The sequence below is a fragment of the Zalophus californianus genome, chromosome 3 (genome assembly GCF_009762305.2).
Source record: "Zalophus californianus isolate mZalCal1 chromosome 3, mZalCal1.pri.v2, whole genome shotgun sequence".
In the NCBI taxonomy this organism is placed as follows: domain Eukaryota; kingdom Metazoa; phylum Chordata; class Mammalia; order Carnivora; family Otariidae; genus Zalophus; species Zalophus californianus.
The window spans coordinates 69,573,172-69,595,576 of record NC_045597.1 but is presented as its reverse complement, the minus strand read 5'-3'; the positions used below and the strand labels follow the sequence as shown (position 1 = coordinate 69,595,576).

General features: G+C 37.4%; 1 protein-coding gene across 5 annotated transcripts in view; it reads left to right on the top strand.

The window, feature by feature from the left end:
- FRY (FRY microtubule binding protein) overlaps positions 1-22,405 on the top strand; it is a 447,087-nt gene that overhangs the window by 334,661 nt on the left and 90,021 nt on the right. For all 5 annotated transcript variants that reach the window (XM_027589569.2, XM_027589564.2, XM_027589563.2 and 2 more), the window contains 11 exons: positions 711-970; positions 1,429-1,618; positions 2,258-2,382; positions 4,668-4,725; positions 5,586-5,677; positions 5,967-6,139; positions 7,253-7,413; positions 8,626-8,736; positions 12,516-12,670; positions 20,818-20,917; positions 21,198-21,369. In XM_027589569.2, the coding sequence (XP_027445370.1) occupies positions 711-970; positions 1,429-1,618; positions 2,258-2,382; positions 4,668-4,725; positions 5,586-5,677; positions 5,967-6,139; positions 7,253-7,413; positions 8,626-8,736; positions 12,516-12,670; positions 20,818-20,917; positions 21,198-21,369 (1,597 nt within the window). The remainder of the gene's footprint in view (positions 1-710; positions 971-1,428; positions 1,619-2,257; positions 2,383-4,667; positions 4,726-5,585; positions 5,678-5,966; positions 6,140-7,252; positions 7,414-8,625; positions 8,737-12,515; positions 12,671-20,817; positions 20,918-21,197; positions 21,370-22,405) is intronic.

The following is a 22,405-nucleotide window of genomic DNA, read 5'->3' as shown; positions in this document are numbered from 1 at the left end:
ATTATTTGAAACTTGGTCTTCCCTAAACTTTGATATTCTGGACTTAAAAGAGAATGACACATACAAACTTATATGAGGTATAGATCAAAAGTGTTTTAGAATGTAGTATTGTTTTGGCTTGATAACACAGGACAAGAATAAGTAGGTCCCTTACCTCAAAGATCATCTGTGAAATGCCCTTCATAAAAGGGATTGCATTTTGCCATCTTCCTATGTCAAAGGGAAGGTAGTTTAGTCCAAGTAAAGGTAAACAAGAGTATGGCTTTTAAAAGCCCGGGATACTGGTTACAGGGATAAAAACACATTGATGAATCTCAGAAGGTAATAATAGCTTTTAAAGAATTTTAAACGGCAAATCCAGGGTTGAGTTTAATTTAACTAAGGCCATATATTTTTCAACAAATATTTAATGAGCAGCTTCGGTGTCCTAATGCACAGTGCTGTGTGACGTTAAAACTGTACGAAATAGGACCTGTGTCCCTAAACTCTGCCCTTCAGCTGCTTGCAGCCCAGCATAGGACACAGCAGTGGCTATAAACTGACACCCTAAGTGGTAGGTGTGGGAAGGGTGTTTCAGATTCAAAGCCTGGCCCATTGCAGAGGTGGTCAGGAAAAGCAGTGTGGACAAAGGGGCTTTTAGGCTGAGCCCCGATGAGGACATGTAATTTACCGTTGAGCATTGATTCATTGCCTACTTCTTGAACCTGCAGGCAACATTACCGCTGACCCACAGTGTGGATCTGCAGTGGTTGGTGGAGTGGAACGCAGTCCTGGTCAACAGCCATTATGACGTGAAGAGCCCTTCCCATGTCTGGATATTCGCTCAGTCAGTCAAAGACCCCTGGGTTCTCTGCCTCTTCAGCTTCCTGCGGCAGGAGAACCTGCCAAAACACTGCCCCACAGCCCTCAGCTATGCCTGGCCATACGCCTTCACTCGGCTCCAGTCCGTCATGCCCCTGGTAGACCCAAAGTAAGGGAATTGTATGTCTTCCTTGGTGTTGTTGATCATTTGCCCTCTTACGTTCTCCTTTTATCTAACAGATTGGCATATTATAATCCTCTCTAGTTTCTGTGTTTCCTAATACAGACTCCTAAACATGGAGTAAAAACTGGCCAAAAGTTCTTTTTTTTTTTTTTTTCTTGTCCAGAGTTAGTTTTTTCTTTTCCTTAATCATCCCTATGACTGACTGTCTGGGTGTAGACTGTCCGACCCTTACTGGTGAAAACAGTCTTCAAGTTCTATTCAGCTTCCCGTCCAGTAGAGACCAGTAGAGACATTCCCTGTCCAGATTGTTCTGAACAGCATAGACAAGCCTTGACAGACAGTTGTTCAACTCTATTTGAGCCCTTCCTAGGATCTTTATTTAAGAAGTGATATTTAAAGTCCAGAACTTACTTTCACTCCTGTTTTCACATCCATATTTCTAGTAGCCCAATTAATGCCAAGAAAACCAGCACTGCCGGCAGCGGAGACAATTATGTTACCTTGTGGAGAAATTACCTTATTCTTTGTTTTGGAGTTGCAAAACCCAGTATCATGAGCCCGGGACACTTAAGAGCGTCCACGCCAGAAATCCTGGCCACCACCCCCGATGGCACCGTGAGCTACGATAACAAGGTGACATGACATGCTTCAGAAGAATTACTCTGTAAGGTTTCTTTTTAGCTTGTTTGTCTAGAGTTCACAGTGCACATTGCACTGTGCCTGCCATCTGGAGTCTGTGGGATCAGATTTTCATCCTACACGTTTCTAAATTCCATTGAGCGTTGATGTGCATAACTTATTATTCCTCCCTGACAAGTGGAGAACTGAAGAGAAAGAGAAGTTAAGAAACTTGCTTCAGACCATAGAGTGACTTATATTTATTAGCACCCTGAGGTCTGGTTCCTGCCCTACAGACCACGTTTCTCTTGCTCTTCGCCGAGTATTTGCCCTTAAACCATGCCTTGATTAAATGATCTTGTTAAGAATGGTTTTGTTGACTTAATTGTTTTTTTTTAAAAGAAGACTGTTATGATAAAAATATTCTTTAGAATTTGTGTCCCAGGTGAAAAATGCATTCATTGTGCTGTTTTGAAATTGATGTCTGTCTGTGGTTTTTTTTTTTTTTTCTTTCTTTCTTTCTTTCTGAAATGATGGCAGTGCTTTGGGATGTGGTGTAGTACTTTGAAACTGTTATAATGGAATCATCATTTGATTAAAGGAAGCATCAGTTACCATGTTACCTCTTTTTCACTTTTAATCAACTTGTTTCAGGCCATAGGCACCCCATCGGTGGGAGTTCTGTTAAAGCAATTGGTGCCTTTGATGAGACTAGAGGGCATTGAGATCACAGAATCCTTAGTTTTAGGATTCGGAAGAACAAATTCCCTTGTTTTCAGGTACGGTCATCTCAATGAGGTCTTCTAAATTCATTCCTGCTGCTGCTGTCATTAATTTTAGTTCCTGTTTTTAACTTGAGTTTGAGTTTGTGTTTGCGTGTTGGCATGTGCCTGGGGAGTTTATAGGCTTTGCGCCATTTCCTTTGTGTCCGCGTGGCTTGACGTGCATAGAGCAAGCATCCTCGTGATTGCCTTCGCTTGTCCCCTGTGGTCCTTGCAGCTTTGATTTGACGTCTCAGATTTTATCTCATGTGCGCAAGCTTCTTCTAGAGAACCATAAGTGAAGATGATTCAGTGTCCGTCGCCAGTGAGCCAGACTGTTCAGAGGCTTTGCTGTCAGAACAATGAGGTCTGCTCATTGGCCATTTATAAATGCAACAGGCTCTCACAGTTTAAGCGTTGACAGAACTCTTTCAGGAGTATTCTGTTATACTAGCCCATCTCTTTAGAAGGTGCTTTAGCTGCCTTAATAGAACCATCAGGTCTCACTTTCTGGATTCCTTACTCATTTCACACCTTTAATCAAATAACCATTCCATCTGAGGCAGTGTCAAAGCCTTTTGAAAGAGCCATCATAAAGTCTTAGCTCGGGCTGCCTCTGGTGACTTCAGCAAATCAATGAGCGCCTATAAGCACAATTAAAATCCTGACTTTTTTTACATAGAAAGGGAAGGCTCCAAGCATCTGCGAGAAACCTATTTGAGAAAGAAAAATTAATGAGACATTTTAGAGGCCATTGAAAAAAAATCTGTTACATTATTCACATATACAGTCAGATTTTATTCTTAAAAAAAGTAATTGTCAGTTCTGATACTTGAGTGACAGTTAACCAGTGTTTTACTCCTTACTACTTAAGTAGTTAAGACAAAGAATCATGTAGAAATACTACAGGAAAATAAGAAAAACAATTCCTGGAATTACCTAACATTCTTTCCCAAAGAGCCTAAGAACCTAACATTCTTTGCCAGGGACATGTGCTCTTGTACATCTTACCCCCTCAATATTCCTCAGGGTGGGTAAGATTATATAATTTATTAGCCATGTGGGTCTGGAAAACATAATGTCTCTGGGCCTCAGTTCCCTCACCTGTAAAATTGTTACAATAAATAAAAATAAAATGTATCTAATAAAAAAGAAAAATTATTATAATTATAGAATCAATCTTACAGAGTGAGAGGATTAAATGTAAAAATGTATGAAAAAATAAAAAATAAAAAATGTATGTAGTAAATAGTCAGCAAATGGTTGCTATTGGAGGAGATCATCAATACTATTTCCATTTCTTTGATGAAGAAATGCTGGCATCTGTGTTAGAGAAATCTGAAATGGAATGCAGGTTTTCTGTCTCTCGGCACAGAATGCCATAAAGTTTACCTTCCTAACTTTGGATTTCCCTGGAGGATGACGTCTAATAGCACAAAACATCCAGCCAGAATATTGCAAGGTGCTCAGGCATAGAGTAGGCTATAGACAAAATACTTGGCAGCAGGCTAGAGCTCATAATTTTGTTGTCTTGACATAGCAGTTCATAAATTATTTCCCAAAGAAGACAAATAATTAGATTCGTGGATATAAAGCTGAGAACTGGAAAAAATGGGAACAGGTGAAAGACGATAGATGATAGATAGATAGATAGATAGATAGATAGATAGATAGATAGATGATCAAACTTATTTTTTACTTCACTAGAGAAAAGGTTTTGATGAAAACCTCGTTATTATAATACTTGCCATAATTTGCATTTATCCTATAGCTCAAATAAGGGGTTTATCTTTGAACCTCCAAAAACACTTGATTTTAAAATCAACTGTCAGTTCCCTGAGCACAGATCCCAAAAGTAGTGCCATGACAACTGCCCCCGTCTCTTTTGCTCTAGTTAGACTGAAAATGTCTTCTGTGAGGGACTCGATTTTGTTTACCTTTATCCCCACTGCCTGTAATAAAGTGTTTTGATTTTAAGAGTCACTTACAACATATTGTTTGTTTTAGCCATTTAGAGAGGACTCCATAGAGGACTCCAGAACAGGAAATCAAAATCAAGTCAACAAATATGTATTGAGCCAAAATTATATACGTAACACTGGGATGAAAACCAGTAATACAAAGCTTAGGCCAATACCTAGTTCCAGTTCACCATGTGACTGAGAAACAGAAAGACCAGGGGGCATTTTGAGGTCAGAAGCAAAGTGAGAAAAGCACATGACTTAGGCTTGAATGGATATATTTGGTGACAAACTTGGTGTCAATAATAATGAATTTCAAATGTTGACCTTTTTCCTCCATAGAGAATTGGTAGAAGAACTTCATCCGTTAATGAAAGAAGCTCTGGAACGAAGACCAGAGGTAAGATTTTTAATTTAAATACTTCATGCCTCAGTTTATTTGGACAATAGTATAAATTTAGATACTTAATGGTTTCCCCTAAAAAAAAAAAAATGCAAACACCCAGAATGCTTTTAACAGTGAATCTTAATATTTTAACTTTTGTTATTTTTATTATTGCTCAGTATTTGAGTATTTAGTATAATACAGTTCCTATTTTAAAAGATTTTCTTCTAAACTCATGAAGGCAAAACAACCTAGATAGTCCTATGTATGTAAAACTATTATGTTCTTTTGCAGGAGGTTTGAGTTGATTGAATTTTGGGTTTTAGCTGGTTTACTTATTCTTTACAAGGAGTTGGATGGTCAAGAATATTATTTGTTTCATCTGGCGTAGGAAGCGTTTTCCTCAACATTATCTTCCCTGGCGTGAACTCTGGAAAGGACAAACTTATAATGTATCAGGATAAAAAATAAAGAATACTTCCCATCTAGCAGATAAAGATAGAAGAAGTAGCAGAATTTTACTAGTGCAACTTGCATGACCAGAACTGGTGGGATTCTTTGTGTCCACTGTCCCTTTCTGTGTTTCAGTGACTCCGTCTTTCAGTAGTTGCTGGAAGCATCTAGGAAATGAGGCTGGTTAGTTCTCAACATTGCCACCTTGTAAATATTTATTGACCCACTTAGGATATGTTTCTTTTAGAGCCCGTAATAGCAAGCATTTTCTCTAAGGATTTGGAAGAAAGAGAAATACCCTCGTCTTTTATGTTTAGGAAATTGAAAATAGCTAGATGATGCTTTTCTTTAATACAGTTTCCCACAGCAAAGTTATTTTTGTTTTGCCCACGTGCATAAATATATTACCTCTTTCTACACAGAATAAAAAACGCCGAGAACGGCGGGACTTGTTAAGGCTACAACTACTTCGAATTTTTGAGCTTCTGGCTGATGCAGGTGTCATAAGTGACAGGTAGGGTGAGAATTCGAATGAGTTCATCTCACCTCACCACTTTTTGTCTCTCTTTCTTCCTGTCTTTCTTTCTTTTTTTTTTTTAAATGTGTTACCTTTAACTTTTACTCAGAAAAGTCCAAAAAAGCTTGTTGTTGTTTTTTCATATTTATTTACACTGCCTGTGGGTCAAGAACAAATTTAGTGTGCGAGTTCTGACAGTGAATCTTATTTTCCCTTAAGCATTTACTACTCTGACATAAAGACTAATCATCTGAAAGCTTAATTTTTTTTTTTTTTTTAATTCCAGCACAAATGGAGCCTTAGAACGGGATACTTTAGCCCTTGGAGCTTTGTTCTTAGAATATGTGGATCTGACCCGCATGCTCCTAGAAGCTGAAAATGACAAAGAAGTAGAAATTCTTAAAGATATCCGGGCACATTTTAGTGCGATGGTCGCCAACTTGATTCAGTGTGTACCAGGTACAGCGATGCATCACTGTGAAGTCCCTTCGTGCTTGAAAAACCCTTTGTGTTCCTCACTGCTGTGCTTTCCTCTTTCATCCTACGGGCCTGTGTGCAGGTCTAGGATGGGGTCCTTCATTTATTTTGCATTTATTTTGAACTACTTGGGAATACACATGGGAACAGATTGTGGTAATTCAGCACAGAGTTGGAAAGGCAAAAGGAGTTAAATTTGGCTTTGTGCTTATCCCATTATTTCTCTTCTTTGTTTGGGTTCCCATCTGAAAATGAATCTGTGCAATTTCCAGAGGAAGGAAGTAATTCAGGGAGAACATTCACAGAAGCTTCATTTCTTCCTTCTCATTGTGCTCGTCTGCGAACGTGTGATACAGCTCCACAGTATTCCTCCTCTTGACTCTCCAAGCAACCCGTTCTATAGAATTCTATACAGCTTAGCAAATTATATTATTGAGAGGTTTTTTTTTTTCCATAGAGCAAATGGGTATGAAACCTTTTCATCTAATAAAAGTGTAGAGAATAAAAATAGCTGGCCAATGTGGTATAAAAATTACTATATTTAAAAATGTTGACATAATTACAAAAGGTCACAGTTCAACTGGTTCTCCTTTTTCCATTATTTTGATGTTGCAAAACCTTCTTCTTACCAGTCCTCCTCCTCTGGAGGACCCTAAGTTAAGATTTGAGTGGACTTCTTCAGTTAGAGTGTGTTTGTTTCAAATGGAGGTCTATACATTATATTTCCCAGTACTTTCAAAGACGGGCGGCAGCAGTCGAAAGGACGTTTGCTCTGTGAGAAGCAGCTGAGCAGGAGGTGTTGCAGCCTTCCTCGATGTTGGTTAAAAAGCAGTGTCTGCCAGTCCACTTTTTCTTTCTGCTTCCCACTCTGGACAAGGAGTCACTGACTGCAGCATGAGGAGAGGACTCTACACTTAAGAGAGAAAATTAGGCTTGCCTTCTTAAATGCTCATTTCATTACCTAAAGAAAACTCGAGTTAGGAAATAAAATTACTCCTTTTCTCAAAATCTAAGAATCATGTATAATAGTGACCTAAACTGTATTCACTATACGTTTCAGTCTAGGAGACTCTTAACTCTGTGTTTTCTCTCTAGTTCACCACCGAAGATTTCTGTTTCCCCAGCAAAGCCTGAGGCATCATCTTTTCATCTTATTTAGCCAGTGGGCAGGACCCTTCAGCATTATGTTCACCCCTCTGGATCGCTACAGTGATAGAAATCATCAGATTACAAGATACCAGTATTGTGCATTAAAGGTAGGGCAACTTTGTCTCGAGGAATAACTTTTGTCAGACTGTCTCTCCTTAAATTAACAACCTTTCCTTAAACTGACAGCCATGCCTTAAATAAGTTTAAAGTAACTAATATTATATGATAAAATATATGTGCACATGCAACAAACACACACACCCAGAAATGCATAAGCTGATTTTTTAAAATTCCAAAACATATGCACGTCAACATTGACAGATAGTTGTGTATAAATATGTACATATTCCAGCTGGGCTCTCAGTTTCAAAATACAAAACTTTTCCCAGCTCTCACTTTCATCTATGAGATGAAAACCATGAGAACCACCTGGTTTTGCTTATTTACCCTGTAAGTAGCTGCCTTGGCGGTTAGCTTTACAAACTGCAAGATCTCTATGTTACCTCAAATGCAGAATCCACCAAGAGCCACATTCCCTTTTTAGTCTCCTATTGTAGAAGACTCCCCCAAATAAATTCCCACACTAATAAGGCTGTTCAAAAATAAGGCTGTTCAAAATCACAAGCATGATTCCTTACAGCCTAATGACCTTTAGAAAACTGTGTATTGGCTCTGTCAAATATACTGGAAGTTTGCTGACTCTCCAGTTGACTCTTGCCTCAATGAAGCTGATTTAAACCATGGCCCTCATAGTCATGGCGACCTACTAATTACAAAGTGAATCAAGATCGCCCCTTCTCTTGCATTCCCTTGCTTGCTCTCCTCCTCCAAGTAACTAAAGTTTATATTCCTAATTTTTTTCTTTGATTAAGAATCATAATTATTTACTTCCATATTTTCCATGGTTTGTCAATTTAGTACATTAGTCAAATATTTGTCACCAAAGCAAAACTTGAAAAGCTGTATTTACCTTATAAAGCAGAACTTATTCACTTAAAATCACTGAAGGTCAGTTTTAAATACTGTGAAATGGTCATTTCATTGTGAGTATCTTACTCTTTCATTGTAAAGATTTGTTATCATAAAATTTTATGTCCACGAAGTTAAATTTATGGCTTTTAATTCTTATTTAAAAATCCAAAATTGGGCCTCTGGTCCTTTTTATTTAACCTAGTAAGGAATACTTTACTATCTTGTGAAAATAACTGCTTTAGAAGACCCTCATCATTTACAAATGTGGTAGTTACGTTTTAGGGAGTCGCTTGTGTGTTATTAGATCATTGCCGATTTCATTCCATGTTGGATTGTTTCGTTATCAGGCAATGTCAGCGGTGTTGTGCTGTGGCCCTGTGTTCGACAACGTGGGCCTTTCCCCGGATGGCTACCTGTACAAGTGGCTTGACAACATTCTGGCTTGTCAAGATTTACGAGTAAGTATTAGCGAAAAATACATTGTATTTGTTTGTTTGTTTGTTTTGTGTGTGTTATGTGTGTGTGTGTGCGCACACACGCACACGCAACACAGAGACCTATACTTCTGTGGCTGATGTTGAAGGTCATTCTGTGAACAATGCTCATGCACTGTAGTAACCCAGTCAAGGCCGATCACCCTAGACAGAATGACCTTCAACATCAGCCACAGAAGTATAGGTCTCTGTGTTGCACACATTACACTGTGATGCATCAGGATAAAAAAACACAACATATTTACCAAAGTTGACCATCAGCTGGGTCCAAAAGCAAGTCTCCATGAAGATCAGATGATTGAAATGACACAGACTATTTTCTCTACTCACAGTGACAATAGGCTAGTAATCAATAAGAAGAAGATAATTAAGAAACGCTCTTCCAGATAACTAGTGAGTCAAAGAACAAATAACAATAGAAACTGAAAATTATTTTTTACCTGAAGAATAACAAAATACTACATACTAAACTTGTGGGCTGTAAGTAAAGCCTTGCTTAGAATGAAATGTGTAGCCTTGATTATATATATTAGAAAGAAAAAAGGCTGATCATCAGTGACCTAAGCATCCATCTCAAGAAGTTATAAAAAGAATAGCATATCAAACTGAAAAAAAAGTATAATGAAGGAAATAATAGAGATGAAAGGAGAAGTTAATGAAAAAGAAAAAAATTAATAGAGATGATAATTTAAGTCAAAAGTTGAATTTGTTAAGACTAATATAATTAATTCATGGCAAGTCTGATCAAGAAAGAGAAAAGACACGTGTCATCGACATCAGAAATATAAAGGGGACATCCCTACAAATGGTAGATATTAAAAAGAAAAGAGAACATATGAACATATTTGTACCAATAAACCTGAAAATTTAGGTCAAATGGACAAATTCCTAAAAAAAACACAACCCAAAAAGGAAAGAAAAGCTGAATAGTCATAGAAGTATAAAGAAATTTTATCTGTAATTAAAAGTCTTCCTACAAGGAAAACTTTAGGACCAGATGGCTTTACTGATGAGTTTAGCATTTGAGGAACAAATTGCATCAATTTTATACAAAATCCATAAAGAGAAAACAGCTCAAGAAGAAATACATCCCAACATATTTTATGAGACCAGCATAACATTATTACTAACACCTGCCAAGGATTTAATGGGAAAAAAATTAAAAGACAATTTTATTCAGGAGCATAGATACAAAAATGTAAATAAAGTATAAGGAAATTTAATTTGATGATATATAAAAATGATTCATCATGATCAAGTTGGCACTATGCAAGAACTTCAAGATTTATTTAATGTTCAAATAGCCATCAGTTCTTAGTATGTTAATTATATTAATAGAGCCTCGAGAAGAAAATATATGAGCATCTCAATAGATGCAGAAAAAGTATTTAATGAAATTCTACATTTATTTATGAGAGAAACCCCTAATAAAACTAAGAATAAAAAAGAACTCTTAGTTTGATAAAGGGTGTTTAAAAAAAAAACCCTATTATAAACATCATACTTAATGGTGAATATTGAAAGTATTCTCTGAGATTGGAATGACCAAAGATGCTTGCTTTCACCGCTTCTATCAACATTATACTGAAGATCCTAGTCAATGCATTGGGAAAGAAAAAATAAGATATCAGGAGTGAAAAAGAAGAAATTAAATTATAGATATAAATGTGAAAGCTAAAAAAACCTGAAGTTTCTAGAAAATAATACAAGAATACAGGAGGAAATCTTAATCCCTGGGGTCTAAGTAAGGTTTCTTAAACGGGATGCAAAAATTACTAATTGTAAAAAAAGACCAGTTAATAACTTCCTCCAAAAGACACCATTAAGAGTGTGAACAGGCTAGCTACAGAGTGAAAGATGTTCGCAAGATAAAACCAGCACTTCTTATCTAGAGTATATCAAGGATCCCTTCAGATAAATAAGAGAGACATTCATAGAAAAATGAGCAAGTGACTTAAACGAGCAATTTACAAAAGAGGTTATTTCAATAGCCAATAAACATAAAAAACTGTTCTCAAGCTCATGAGTAATCAGAGAGATGCAGACTCACCACAGGAGATACTACCTCAAATCCACCAGAATGGTGAAGATTAAAAAGATGGACAATGTCAATGAAGAAATAGAGCAACAGGAACTCTCATAGAAGTCTACAGAGAGTAGAAATCGGAATAACCACCTTGGAAAACTGGCATTGTCTACTAAGGTTGAACATAGGACACCCTACGACCCAGCAATTGTACTCAGATATATATTTCATAAAATATATATCCAATATGTACAACATAAGACACGTACAAAATTGTTCAAAGCAGTATTATGAAGTCAAAAGCTGTAAACACCCGACGTTGATCAGTATAGAATGAACACATTGTGAAATAATCATATATCAGAATACAACAGTGACAATGAATGAATGTGGATGACTCTCAAACATGAGTTGTATGAAGAAAACAGACACAAAATTATAATCTATATAATTCCATTGCAGAGGGTTCAAAACAGCCCAAACTAACCAATGGTGGTAGAAGTCAGGATAGTGGTTCCTTTGGAAAAGGAGAGACAGACTAGTGATAGGACAGTGCATAAGACTGGCTTCAATGGTGCTGGTAATGTGGTGTGTACGTCTGGTGTTCACACTGGTGTGTTCAGTTACAGTAACTCATTTACTTGTGAATTATATGCTATGTATCTTACACTCTAAAATAGGGTTTCTAAAGCTCAATAAAAACTTGCTGATTTTCTTTCAAGTCAAACTAACTTCTTAATGAAATGTTATTTTTAAGTCCTTTGTAGTGGTATCATTAGCTTTTATCTGCTGCTAATTACTTAAGCCTGTGGGGAACTAGGCTGATGATGTTTGGCCATCCAACTAGAATATTGCTCCCATCTTAGTCCACACCCTATTGTTTAAAAAAAAAAAAAAAAAGCCAGAATCTTTCCTTCTCCACCTGGTCGCAACTGGCAAGAGAAGGAAACAGAAGGAGACAGGAAAATGTTACTCTCTGAAGGGAATATGGCCTCCAGGCACCAGGCTTCTCCTGGACAAATGTGACCATCCAGTATTCGACAGTAGCTTCAGGAACGGTCAATAAAGGATCCATTAATTCTATCTGGTATGATGATCAATTCACATGAGAGTCTGTGATTAAGAAGAGCTTATAGGAACTACATTTCTTTTTAAAACATTGCCAGCTAAGTTTAGTAATCAAGCCCCATAAATATATTCTGATTTTTTTTCCTCAAAAGACTTACACGCATAAAGGCCATCCTTTGTATACTTAATTTTTAACAAGATACATGTACTGTTCAAAAATATTTTAAATGCAATAAGGAAACATTGCCAACAAAGTCTTTATTACCTTTTCAGAATTAAAACTCAAGAATAAGTGAACCCTATACATGACACATTTACAGAGTCTGATTTAGTTTATACATACATTTCAATTTTCAGTTGCAACTTTGCATCCTCTTAAAGAAGAATATGTGGAATAAACATTAAGATGAAGGGACACCTGGATGACTCAGTCAGTAGGGGGCACAACTCTTGATCTTGGGTTTTGTGAGTTCGAGCCCCATGTGGGGTGTGGAGATGACTTAAAAATAAAATCTTAAAAAAAATAGAGATGAATACTCTGTCTCCACTTTCAATTTTCCCAGTTTATGTTGGCTAAGCATGATTTTGTGTCTTTCCCTGGAATAACTTTTCATTAAACATGAATAATTGCTTTTCTCCATGTATTCAGGTTCATCAACTTGGCTGTGAAGTCGTCATCTTGCTATTGGAACTTAATCCCGACCAAATTAATCTTTTTAATTGGGCAATTGACCGATGCTACACAGGTTCCTACCAGCTCGCATCTGGCTGCTTCAAAGCCATAGCAACTGTGTGTGGAAGCAGGTATGAATTCTTGTAAGTGAAAGGTTTTTAAGTGGCAAGTACAATGAAAGTTGCTCTTCATGATATGAATGTGTGAGGGCTGACTGTTTTGCAATTATCTGAGCAGAGTGAATTCTAAAGAAATACACAATGGCCAATATTTCCCCAGCAGATAGACCACTCCCTATAAGTCTGCAGCTACAATGATTTTTCTCATTTTCCTGAAGAATGATTTGTCCTTATAGCATCCTTCTTATTAATTGCCCGGAAGTTCACAGGAACAAATACGAGCAGGATTTGAAAATCATAAAGAAGGTACATTAAAGGAATTAAAGGAGTTTCTAGAAATGTTTGTGACAGGTGTGAACTGTAAGCCCTTTAGCCATCCTGAGACCAAACTAAACCCAGGAAGCAACCTAAGAATGTTACATCGCTCTATTAAAAAAAAAAAAAAAAGTAATGGGCGCCTGGGCGGCTCAGTCGGTTAAACATCTGCCTTCGGCTCAGGTCATGATCCCAGGGTCCTGGGATTGAGCCCTGCATTGGACTTCCTGTTCAGTAGGAAGTCTGCTTCTCCCGCTGCCCTTCCCCTGCTGCTCGTGCTCTCTCTCTATTTCTCCCTCTCTCTCTCTTAGACTCAAATAAAATCTTTAAAAAAAAAAAAAGATAAAAGGGGCTGCCTGGGTAGCTCAGTTGGTTAAGCGTCTAACTCTTGATCTCAGCTCACGTCTTGATCTCAGGGTTGTGAGTTCAAGCCCTGCATTGGGCTCCACCACTGGGTATGGGTCCTATTTAAAAAAAAAAAAAAAAATTTTTTTTAAAGTTACATCTCTCTTGCCCAAAACTTCAGAAAGGAAGAAAAGAAAATGTGACACCCTGGGTTCCATAGATTACACTTATAAAACCACACTCTCTAGTTATGTAAATTAGCCCCTCAGTGAAGTCATGCAGCACTGTAATTTATTGAGTGAAATAATTTCACTATTTCACTGAAATAATTTCATAGCCAAAATGAAAGGGTTAATGAAGACCGCAAAGTGCATAAGCTATTCCCAAGAAAGAGCTTATGTATTGGAAACTGATAGAAGGCAGCCCAAGTTTATTTTTGAAGAGACTCATATAGACTATTGATTTTTCCTTTTTAATTAAATGTTGAATTTTAAATAGCTACCTTAAGCTACCAGATGAAGGGAATAAAGTGAATGAGCTTTAAATTCTGACCTATTACAACCTATTCTGTTCTAAATTAATAAGAACAGAATATTAGAAGACCTCTACTTTCAATAAACCTAAAATGAACATGCTATTTCAAGAGAGAGGTTTTTCTTTAAAATTTTCAGCTTTCATTTTTAAAGACAGTAGATAACATTTCACATCTAAAGCTTACATTTTCTATAATCTTAATAGTAGAATGTTTATTATACATTTCAATCTCAGTAAAAGTTACAGCAGATGAATATAATCTAAACTGTCCAGTTTGCCATCATTTTATTTCATGATGTTAACATTATGAAATGATAGTTATACCTATAGGATATTACCAAAATAGCAAATTTTTTTTGCAAAAACCTTTCTCCAGAGTGTGTTTTTATTTTCAGATATTTTGATATTTTAAAAATAAATCTGTTCACATGACTCTTTTTGATTTTGAAAATGTATTTAGAATATGACTTGGACCCTAGATCCCTTTGACAAGAATTAAAACAAAGAAGTTTCCTCTCTGTGCTGCCTTTCTCCCAGTGAACTCGATGTGAACTGTCCTAGTCAAATTTATTTCATTGCATGGCCATCTCATAAAATATTGTGCTGCATTCCTCTGGGTGAATCTAGGTATTTTCCCTTAGAGAGCACTAATAAATGTCTATGAATTTAGCAGTATAATCTGAATTTCGTTAATATCTCCAGTCACAAAAATATTAAATCATAAAACTCCCCATATTTAGATTTTTTTAAGATATTATTCCAGACTATTCTGCTTTCTTAGACAAATATTGCAGATCAACTTACATTCACGACCCTCATCTATCCAGCAGGAAGTTTCGAGGACCAGGCATTGACATGGCCGCAATCTGTCCGCCAAGAGAGTAGCCAACCCTTCTGTCATTTGTCACCACGGGGCATGTTCAGAATTTAAAATTTCAGCTGGGGCTTAAATTTGCTCTGTCTCCTCATAAATTCTCAGTCTGCATAGTCTGGATAAGCCTCGGGATTTGTTCAAACAATCTTTGTACTTATATTTTCAGTACTTTTTTGAAAGCAATTCTGGTGTTTTGGCTTTTGCTGTTTTCCACAAGTTTGCTCCTAAAAACCCCTAACTACCTTCTGTTATGAAATAATATGTTCCTGAAAACTCATACCTAAACTGGGTCATATTTTAACATTCTCAAACAAATTATCTGTACAGTAATTCCTACAAGTCATATTCTAAAGTGAAGAATCTTTCTTGTAAAGAATTATCTCCTCCTTTTCAAATAGAAATGAACATATGCTGGATTTTTTTATAGGAATATGACAGTTTATAACCAATCTCATTCACTAAGGAACCATTTACAATTAACTATAAAATACATAAAAAATTGAACATTTAAAAAATGCTCCTGAATAAAACTTTCTACTTTTGGTTTTAGAAGAGGGAATTAGCCAGTTTTGCATAGTTTAATATATCAATCCCTGTATTCATCAGCTGTGATAATGAAAAAAAATAGTTCTCTATGTTCTTTGTTTCTTTTATTTCTATAGAGGACTCTGTGTGTGTGTGTGTGTGTGTGTGTTGTGAACTTGGTGGAATCCAATCAAAACTGAAAGTGTTACTATAACTCTGATGTATCCAGTGATATTGAGAGATTTGGAAGTCAGTGTGGATCTCAAACAGGACCAGGAGAAGTGAGGATAAAAGTAGAAAGTGATGGTAGAACTGGTAATATTAATTTTGAAGAATTTTTTATAAAATATATCTTATATTTGATTAAAAGCTATTAAGTGCAGCTCATTACTATAATTAAACACAAAAGGAAATAGCTCACCTATCAGGCAGCATTAATTCAAATACCTATTTGATTTCTTTGTGTCTTCTTATTAACTTCCCCTCAACTCCAAATTATATCAGTACAGAACAGATAAAGAAATTGAGAAAGAGATTAAATGGATATCCAACATTCTAAATCAAGGTAAATAGTATGCTTTATATTAAAAGTGTAGGCCATTTCCAGTTGGTGGCTTAACTCAACAAAATTCTCTTCACATTTAATTAAATACTTGAGAGTTCTATTGTTTTTACTCTTACCCTCCAACGTACTACTACAATGTATTTAATAACTGTTTTAGAATTACATATAAGGTCAAAGTTTTAATTTATATTTTGTTGGGTTTATCTTGGGAGGTGGTTTTTGTTGCCATTGCTGTTTGTATGTTTTGCCTTAAGCTAATTTCTTATAATCTTTCCCAATTTAAATCAGCCCGAGCAAACTTGAATTATTACAAGTAGATGTCCCACATGTCTTACGGAAATAGCATCTATATATTACCAAGGAAGACAAGGGAAGCTTATGATTCATGAATCCTAATCACACTCCCTAGCTGGTGATGCATAACCTCATTTGGTTTTGCCAGTCAGCTGAAGATTTCAAGAGAGCACAGAGGTTAGGAATCTGGGCTCAGGAAACGTGCTGTCTTGAGCTTGAATTTAGCTCTGCCCCTAATCAAGCTGTGTGTTCCTGAGCACGTTACTATACACACTTCCTCATTTGTAAAATGGGAACACTAGTATGATTAGGTTAAACCAATTAACCTAATGATTAAATTAAACCAATCTTTCCTTTTAATATGGTACATGCTAGCCTCAGAAATTGCAACCATGTACAGAGGGGCGCCTGGGTGGCTCAGTCGTTAAGCATCTGCCTTCAGCGCAGGTCATGAACCCAGAGTTCATGGGATCGAGGCCCGCATCGGGCTCCCTGCTCGGCGGGAAGCCTGCTTCTCCCTCTCCCACTCCCCCTGCTTGTGTTCCCTCTCTCGCTGTGTCTCTCTCTGTCAAATAAATAAATAAAATCTTTAAAAAAAAAAAAAAAGAAAAGAAATCGCAACCATGTACAGAAATGCATGCAGGATATTTACTACTGTATTTTAAAACAGTGAAAAACAACCTCAAGTCTGTTAATAGGGGAATGAGTAAATACGGCATTTCTAATCAAGTCCTTAAAAATAGATCTATAGATCTGAACATGAGAGATATCTGTAAAATATGAATCCAATTTCTTGACCTAAGGCCTAGCACATAGTAGGCACTGTGTAAACACTCTTACTATTCAATAGCTGTTGGAAGCAGAAAGCTATGGTGTAATCCCCTCTATCAACTAATGAAATCTGTTTCTCTCCAGAATACCTCAGAGTTACCCCGAACTTTGTCATTCCATTTTATATAAGCCAGAGCTAGTGGGTATTTCCCAAATTCTTCAAAACCTCCTCTCTTCTAGACTAAAAAAGTTTTATTTTTTGTTTGCTTTCTGAATTACATCTGCCTTTTGTATTTATTTTACGATTTGATTTTTATTCCAAATGATCACAGCTGTCTTTATCTTTTACCCTTCCCGTGGCCTGCATTGAATAATTTAATACTGAAAGGTGTAAGATTTTGTTTCTAAGCCTATTTTAACCATCTAAGTACAGATGTTTTATTTGTACTCCTTTGAGATCTAATTTTTCACTTCTCTGGGATTCTTTCATTTTCTTTATCTGTTTTGTTATTTCTTTCAGTGTTGTTCTCCATAAAGTCCATAGTTCAGTCCTAAGCAGCTAATTGAGTGCACTAATTACATAGTCCAGTGCATGGCCCTGCATAGGAGGGAGGCTTTGTCTTCCCTTTTCCTGCCTTTAAAAAAATCCCCAATGATCCAGCAATATTTGTCAGTGTCCTTTTCTTTTTCTTCAAGTTTTTATTTAAGTTCCAGTTAGTATTCTTTTATATAAAAATGGATATGTGGTAAATCTCCGTGTTAGAGACAGCAGCGTAGGTAAGGTATCTCTGCCGCGGTGGGCCTCCTGGAGTGTCCTTTCTACTTTCCCAGTCCATCCTGGATACTGCAGTTTGTTAGAACTCCAAGTTAGACTGGCTATGAAATGTACTATTTTGGGCTGTCCAGGAGGCTGATAGCACTGTGGATAAGTCCATTCTTTGGAGTCAGACTTACCCAGGATACAGTGTAGGCTCTACTGCTTGTACATGAACTTGGTCAAGTACTTAATGTCTCTAAGCCTCTAAGCTTGTGGGGAAGATAAAATAACAAATCTACGTAAAGGCCTTGGCAGAGTAACCAGCACAAAATAGGCAGGTCATAACATAAATGTTACCCATCGTTCTTCATTATCCTCACCACAGCATGTAGGAGGTTTCCCTCACTTCTCATCTGACAAATCAACCGCGTGCTTTTTTGTTCATTTCAGTATAAAAGTTCTAGGGATGCCTGGCTCAATCAGTTAAGCATCTGCTTTCAGCTCAGATCATGATCCCAGCGTGCTAGGATCAAGTCCCACATTGGGCACCTTGCTCAGCGGAGAGCCAGCTTTTCCTTCTGCCTGCCCCCCGCCCTGACAAATAAATAAAATCTTTAAAAAATAATAAAATTAAATTAAAAAATAAGAGTTCTGGGAAAGTAATCCTTTTGGAGTGCAAATTAGTAAAGCCATTTTGGAGGGCAATGTGGCAATATCTACCAAAATTTGATTTGCACCCTTTGACCCTGCATCACCTCTCCTAGAAATCTGTTCTAAAGAAATAACATTTGGTGTTATAACAGTGAAAAACATTATAACTATGAAAAAAAAAGAAAATAACCTTTAAATGACTGTTAATACAGGTCAAAGGCTGGATTTCTCAGGAAACAGACTCCGGGGTGGAGATCTGAGTACAGGATGTTAATTAGGGAATGCCCTTGGGGTCAACATCTATGGCCAAGTGAAGGAAGTAGGACTGGGCAGAGGAAAAGAGACCTCAACTAGTCCCACAGGGGCTACTGCTGGGTATGGGAATGTCCTTGACCTGGGAAAATTTCTTTGGCCGAAGGCAATTCCCAGATTCAGCCAGAGACCTCAGCCTCCAACGCTAGTTGGAGGATTCAGTGCCTCAGTCCTGAAAGGGGGATCCAGGTGGCACACCACAGCATCTGCTATAAAATTGGTCTATTTGTGGTATGACCATACTATGGAATACCGTGCAGCCATTAAGAAGACTGGGGTAAGCCTCATTCACTGAAAAAGCTCATCTCTAAACAATACCCATGGGTACTATAATCACATTTATGTTGACAATGTGTGTAATAGGGAAGGGTACTTATTTATACACATACTTAGAAAAGGGTGGTTGCCTCCAACAGTTGGGAGAGCAAAAGGAAGTGGACGTTTCCACATCTTATTCTGTACACTTACCTACAGCCGACACCAGCTCTCCCACCATGTGAGTGAACCGTCTTCAGAATAGATCCTCTGGCCCCATGCATTGCTTGAATCTTTTTTTAAAAAAGGTGTATTCATGTATTACTAGAAAGATAAAAGATTACATTTGATTAATGTCAAAAATAAAAGTGAAAACCATCCTTTTTCGTGTATTTAACCAATGCTCACTCTAATCTCTGATTAAACTTACTGTAAGATGGGCATGTATTCATAATAGTATTATGCCTTTCTAGAAGGGTGATTTTTCAAAAACCGAACTTCTTAGACAACTGTAATTATATTACAGAATCAAAAAAGGAACCCACAAGAAAATAATTAATGTTTTTTTTTTTTTCCACCTCCAAGCCATCTTCTGCTTTCTGAAGTTTGCCTCAGGATAAATATCAGTCACTCACTACCTATGGAGCAAACCATTCCCTAGTTGTTTATCTCACCAAGAGTTTTCTCTTTATGACCTCTTTTCCACCATGAGAAAAAAACAAACATTTAAAAAAAATCGTCTTTAAGGAGTATTAGATAGCAAGAAAGGAAAATGAACTTAAGTTCCATATTCCATTTGATTATACTGTAATATCCCTATTACACACATTCCATTTGGTTATACTGTTAGTTGGCTGGGTTCCTACTCCCCATCCCATGCATGCAATCAATTACCAAATCATGCCAATTTTATCTCCTTAGCGTTTTTCATCTCTTATCCCCTCCTTTCTGTCTCTACCATTCCTGCCCTAATTCAGACCCTCATCAGTTCCCCTTTGGTATATTGTAACAGCTCCCAGTATTGAGCCCCCTACAAGCCCCTTCTCTGCAGAGCACTCAGAGCGCTTCTTCAAAGGTGATGTCGTTGCCTCACTGCCCCACTGCAAATCCTGTGGGATCACCTTAATTTTTAGGATGAAGTCCATAAGCTGAACCCACCTATCACCCTAGTCGCATCTTCTGTTCCTCTACTAATTCTTTCACTCAGTCTGCTACACAGAGATTCTTTCCTTTACAGAAGGGATCTTGCTGTTTCATTCTTGTCATCTTTCAAAATGCAGTTGTCTCTGCCTAGAACACTCCCCCATGTTACCCTTGCCATGGCCTGGCTAATGTCTCCTGGCTCTGCCAATCTCAGTTTACTGGTTTCCCCCTTGGAAAAGCCTTCTCTCACCCCCAGTGTGGCGTAGGTGTCCCTCATCGGGATTCTGTAGCATGCTGTGGCTACTCTCACCATAACTCGACCGTATAGATTATCTCCCTAACTATACAGTAAGTCTCCCTTAGAGGAAGGGGCCAGCCTTACTAACTTAGTATCATCAGTACTGTGCAGTTGTTCCTGGTATATGTTTGGTGCTTACAACGTTTAGATGGATTGAATGAAAATATTAAATCAGTGAGCTACTGAGGAATGTAAACATATCATCTTCTCTTCTTTCCATTTTTATTTGGTTTTCATTAAAATCTATTTACATTAGATAGATTTTTGTGTGTTCATTTATCCTGGTGCAACAATATTCAATTTTAAACAAAAACAGAGCTATTTCTCTTCTTCTAATAAACAGCAAAAGAATGCGGAGGAGGGGAAATGGCCAAATGGGCATGAAAATATCATTAGTAAGTGTGACTGAGGTCAGTCACCATCTAGAATTTTGAGAGGTAATGATTTATCAAGATGACTAACCAGACTCTTAAAAACTATGCTGTTTGTTTTTTGTTTTTGTGTGTGTGTTTTGTTTTAGGAATTATCCCTTTGACATAGTGACATTGTTGAACCTTGTTCTATTCAAGGCCTCTGACACCAACAGAGAGATTTATGAAATCTCCATGCAGCTCATGCAGGCACGTATCATTTACTTATGTAGAAACTTCGGAGAGAGGGTGGTTGATGCCCGGATGCCTGCTTATTCCTATATATCACTGGTGGGGGTATAGAGGAGTGAGAAGACCGTTACATAGCCTTCTCTAAACACAGGAACTAACTGATGCTTTACCTTTAATACTATATTAAAATATGCATTCATTACTTTTGTTACTATGAAACTTGATGAAACATAAATCCTCCTGAGTCAGCCAGCCGATGTTTTTTCATACCATTTCTCCCTTTCCTACCTCTCTGTAGATCCTTGAAGCCAAGCTCTTCGTGTACTCGAAGAAAGTAGCTGAACAGAGACCCGGCAGTATTCTCTACGGAACACACGGCCCGTTACCACCCCTCTACAGTGTGTCACTAGCGCTCCTGTCATGTGAGCTGGCCAGGATGTACCCCGAGCTCACCCTCCCACTCTTCTCAGGTACCATGCAAGGACACATGTGATCATTTCTGCACAGAGTTATCTCCCTTTTATTTTATTTTTTACAAGAGAACAAATCTACATTTTTGCTTATTTACTTTTCAGCAAGTTTAAATCCTTGAGGGGTACAACGTCACATGGACTCTGTGTCCAACGGCCTCAGCAGGAAGGTTGCTTTAGAATTTGGCACAAACCATGCGGCTGTTCCCATGAGCCAGGGTTACCTTTCCCCAGATTACTCTGGTTTTATTTGGTTTGCCACTAGGAGTCACTGTGTTGTTCTTTGCTTTGTACGCGTAAGAGTTATCTCTTGCCTAGATAGAATTCGGTTTCACCTCAAGCATAAACATCTTCAATCAGGAGAAGAGCTGTGTGTGTTCCTTCTGGTTCAAGAGACCCCTGTTATAGCCAGCAAAAATGGAAAATGATCTTGGACCACAGCCTTCCAGATACATTTGCTATTTTAGGAGTGCTGTTACCAGCAGGCTTCCACAGGCTTCAAGATGGTGGAAAGAGAATGGGGAGGCCGTAATTTTCCTTCTTCAAGGCTGGTGTCATTTTAGAGTCAAAATTATTGATGCTAAATTTGTAGATCACAATTGCTTTGGACTAACTTCCCTTACATATAGAAGGCAATTCTGGAATATATTTAAATATAAAAAGTGTGTTTATCTAAAATAAACATAGGACAAATGCAGAGATGCTTAGATTAGTCATAATCCTTCTCTATACCTTATGTGTGTAAAATTTCCCAAATAAATTAAGTATGTGTGGTATAACTTCTAATACATATAATTGCTGCAAGTTGTTTTTGGTGGTGATGGTGATGGTGTTTTGTACCTTGTATGCTGCTACATACATAGTTGTTGAGAGTTTAGATTTTTAGCACATCTTTACAAGTAGTCTTTGTGAGTAATTTTTGTGAAAACCCACCTTTAAAGAATTACATTTGTCGATTAACTTCCTGCCTTGTCAAGAGGCTGATTTTGGTCTCTCATTTGGTCCTCTTTTTCCATCTCTGTTACCAGGGCCTTCA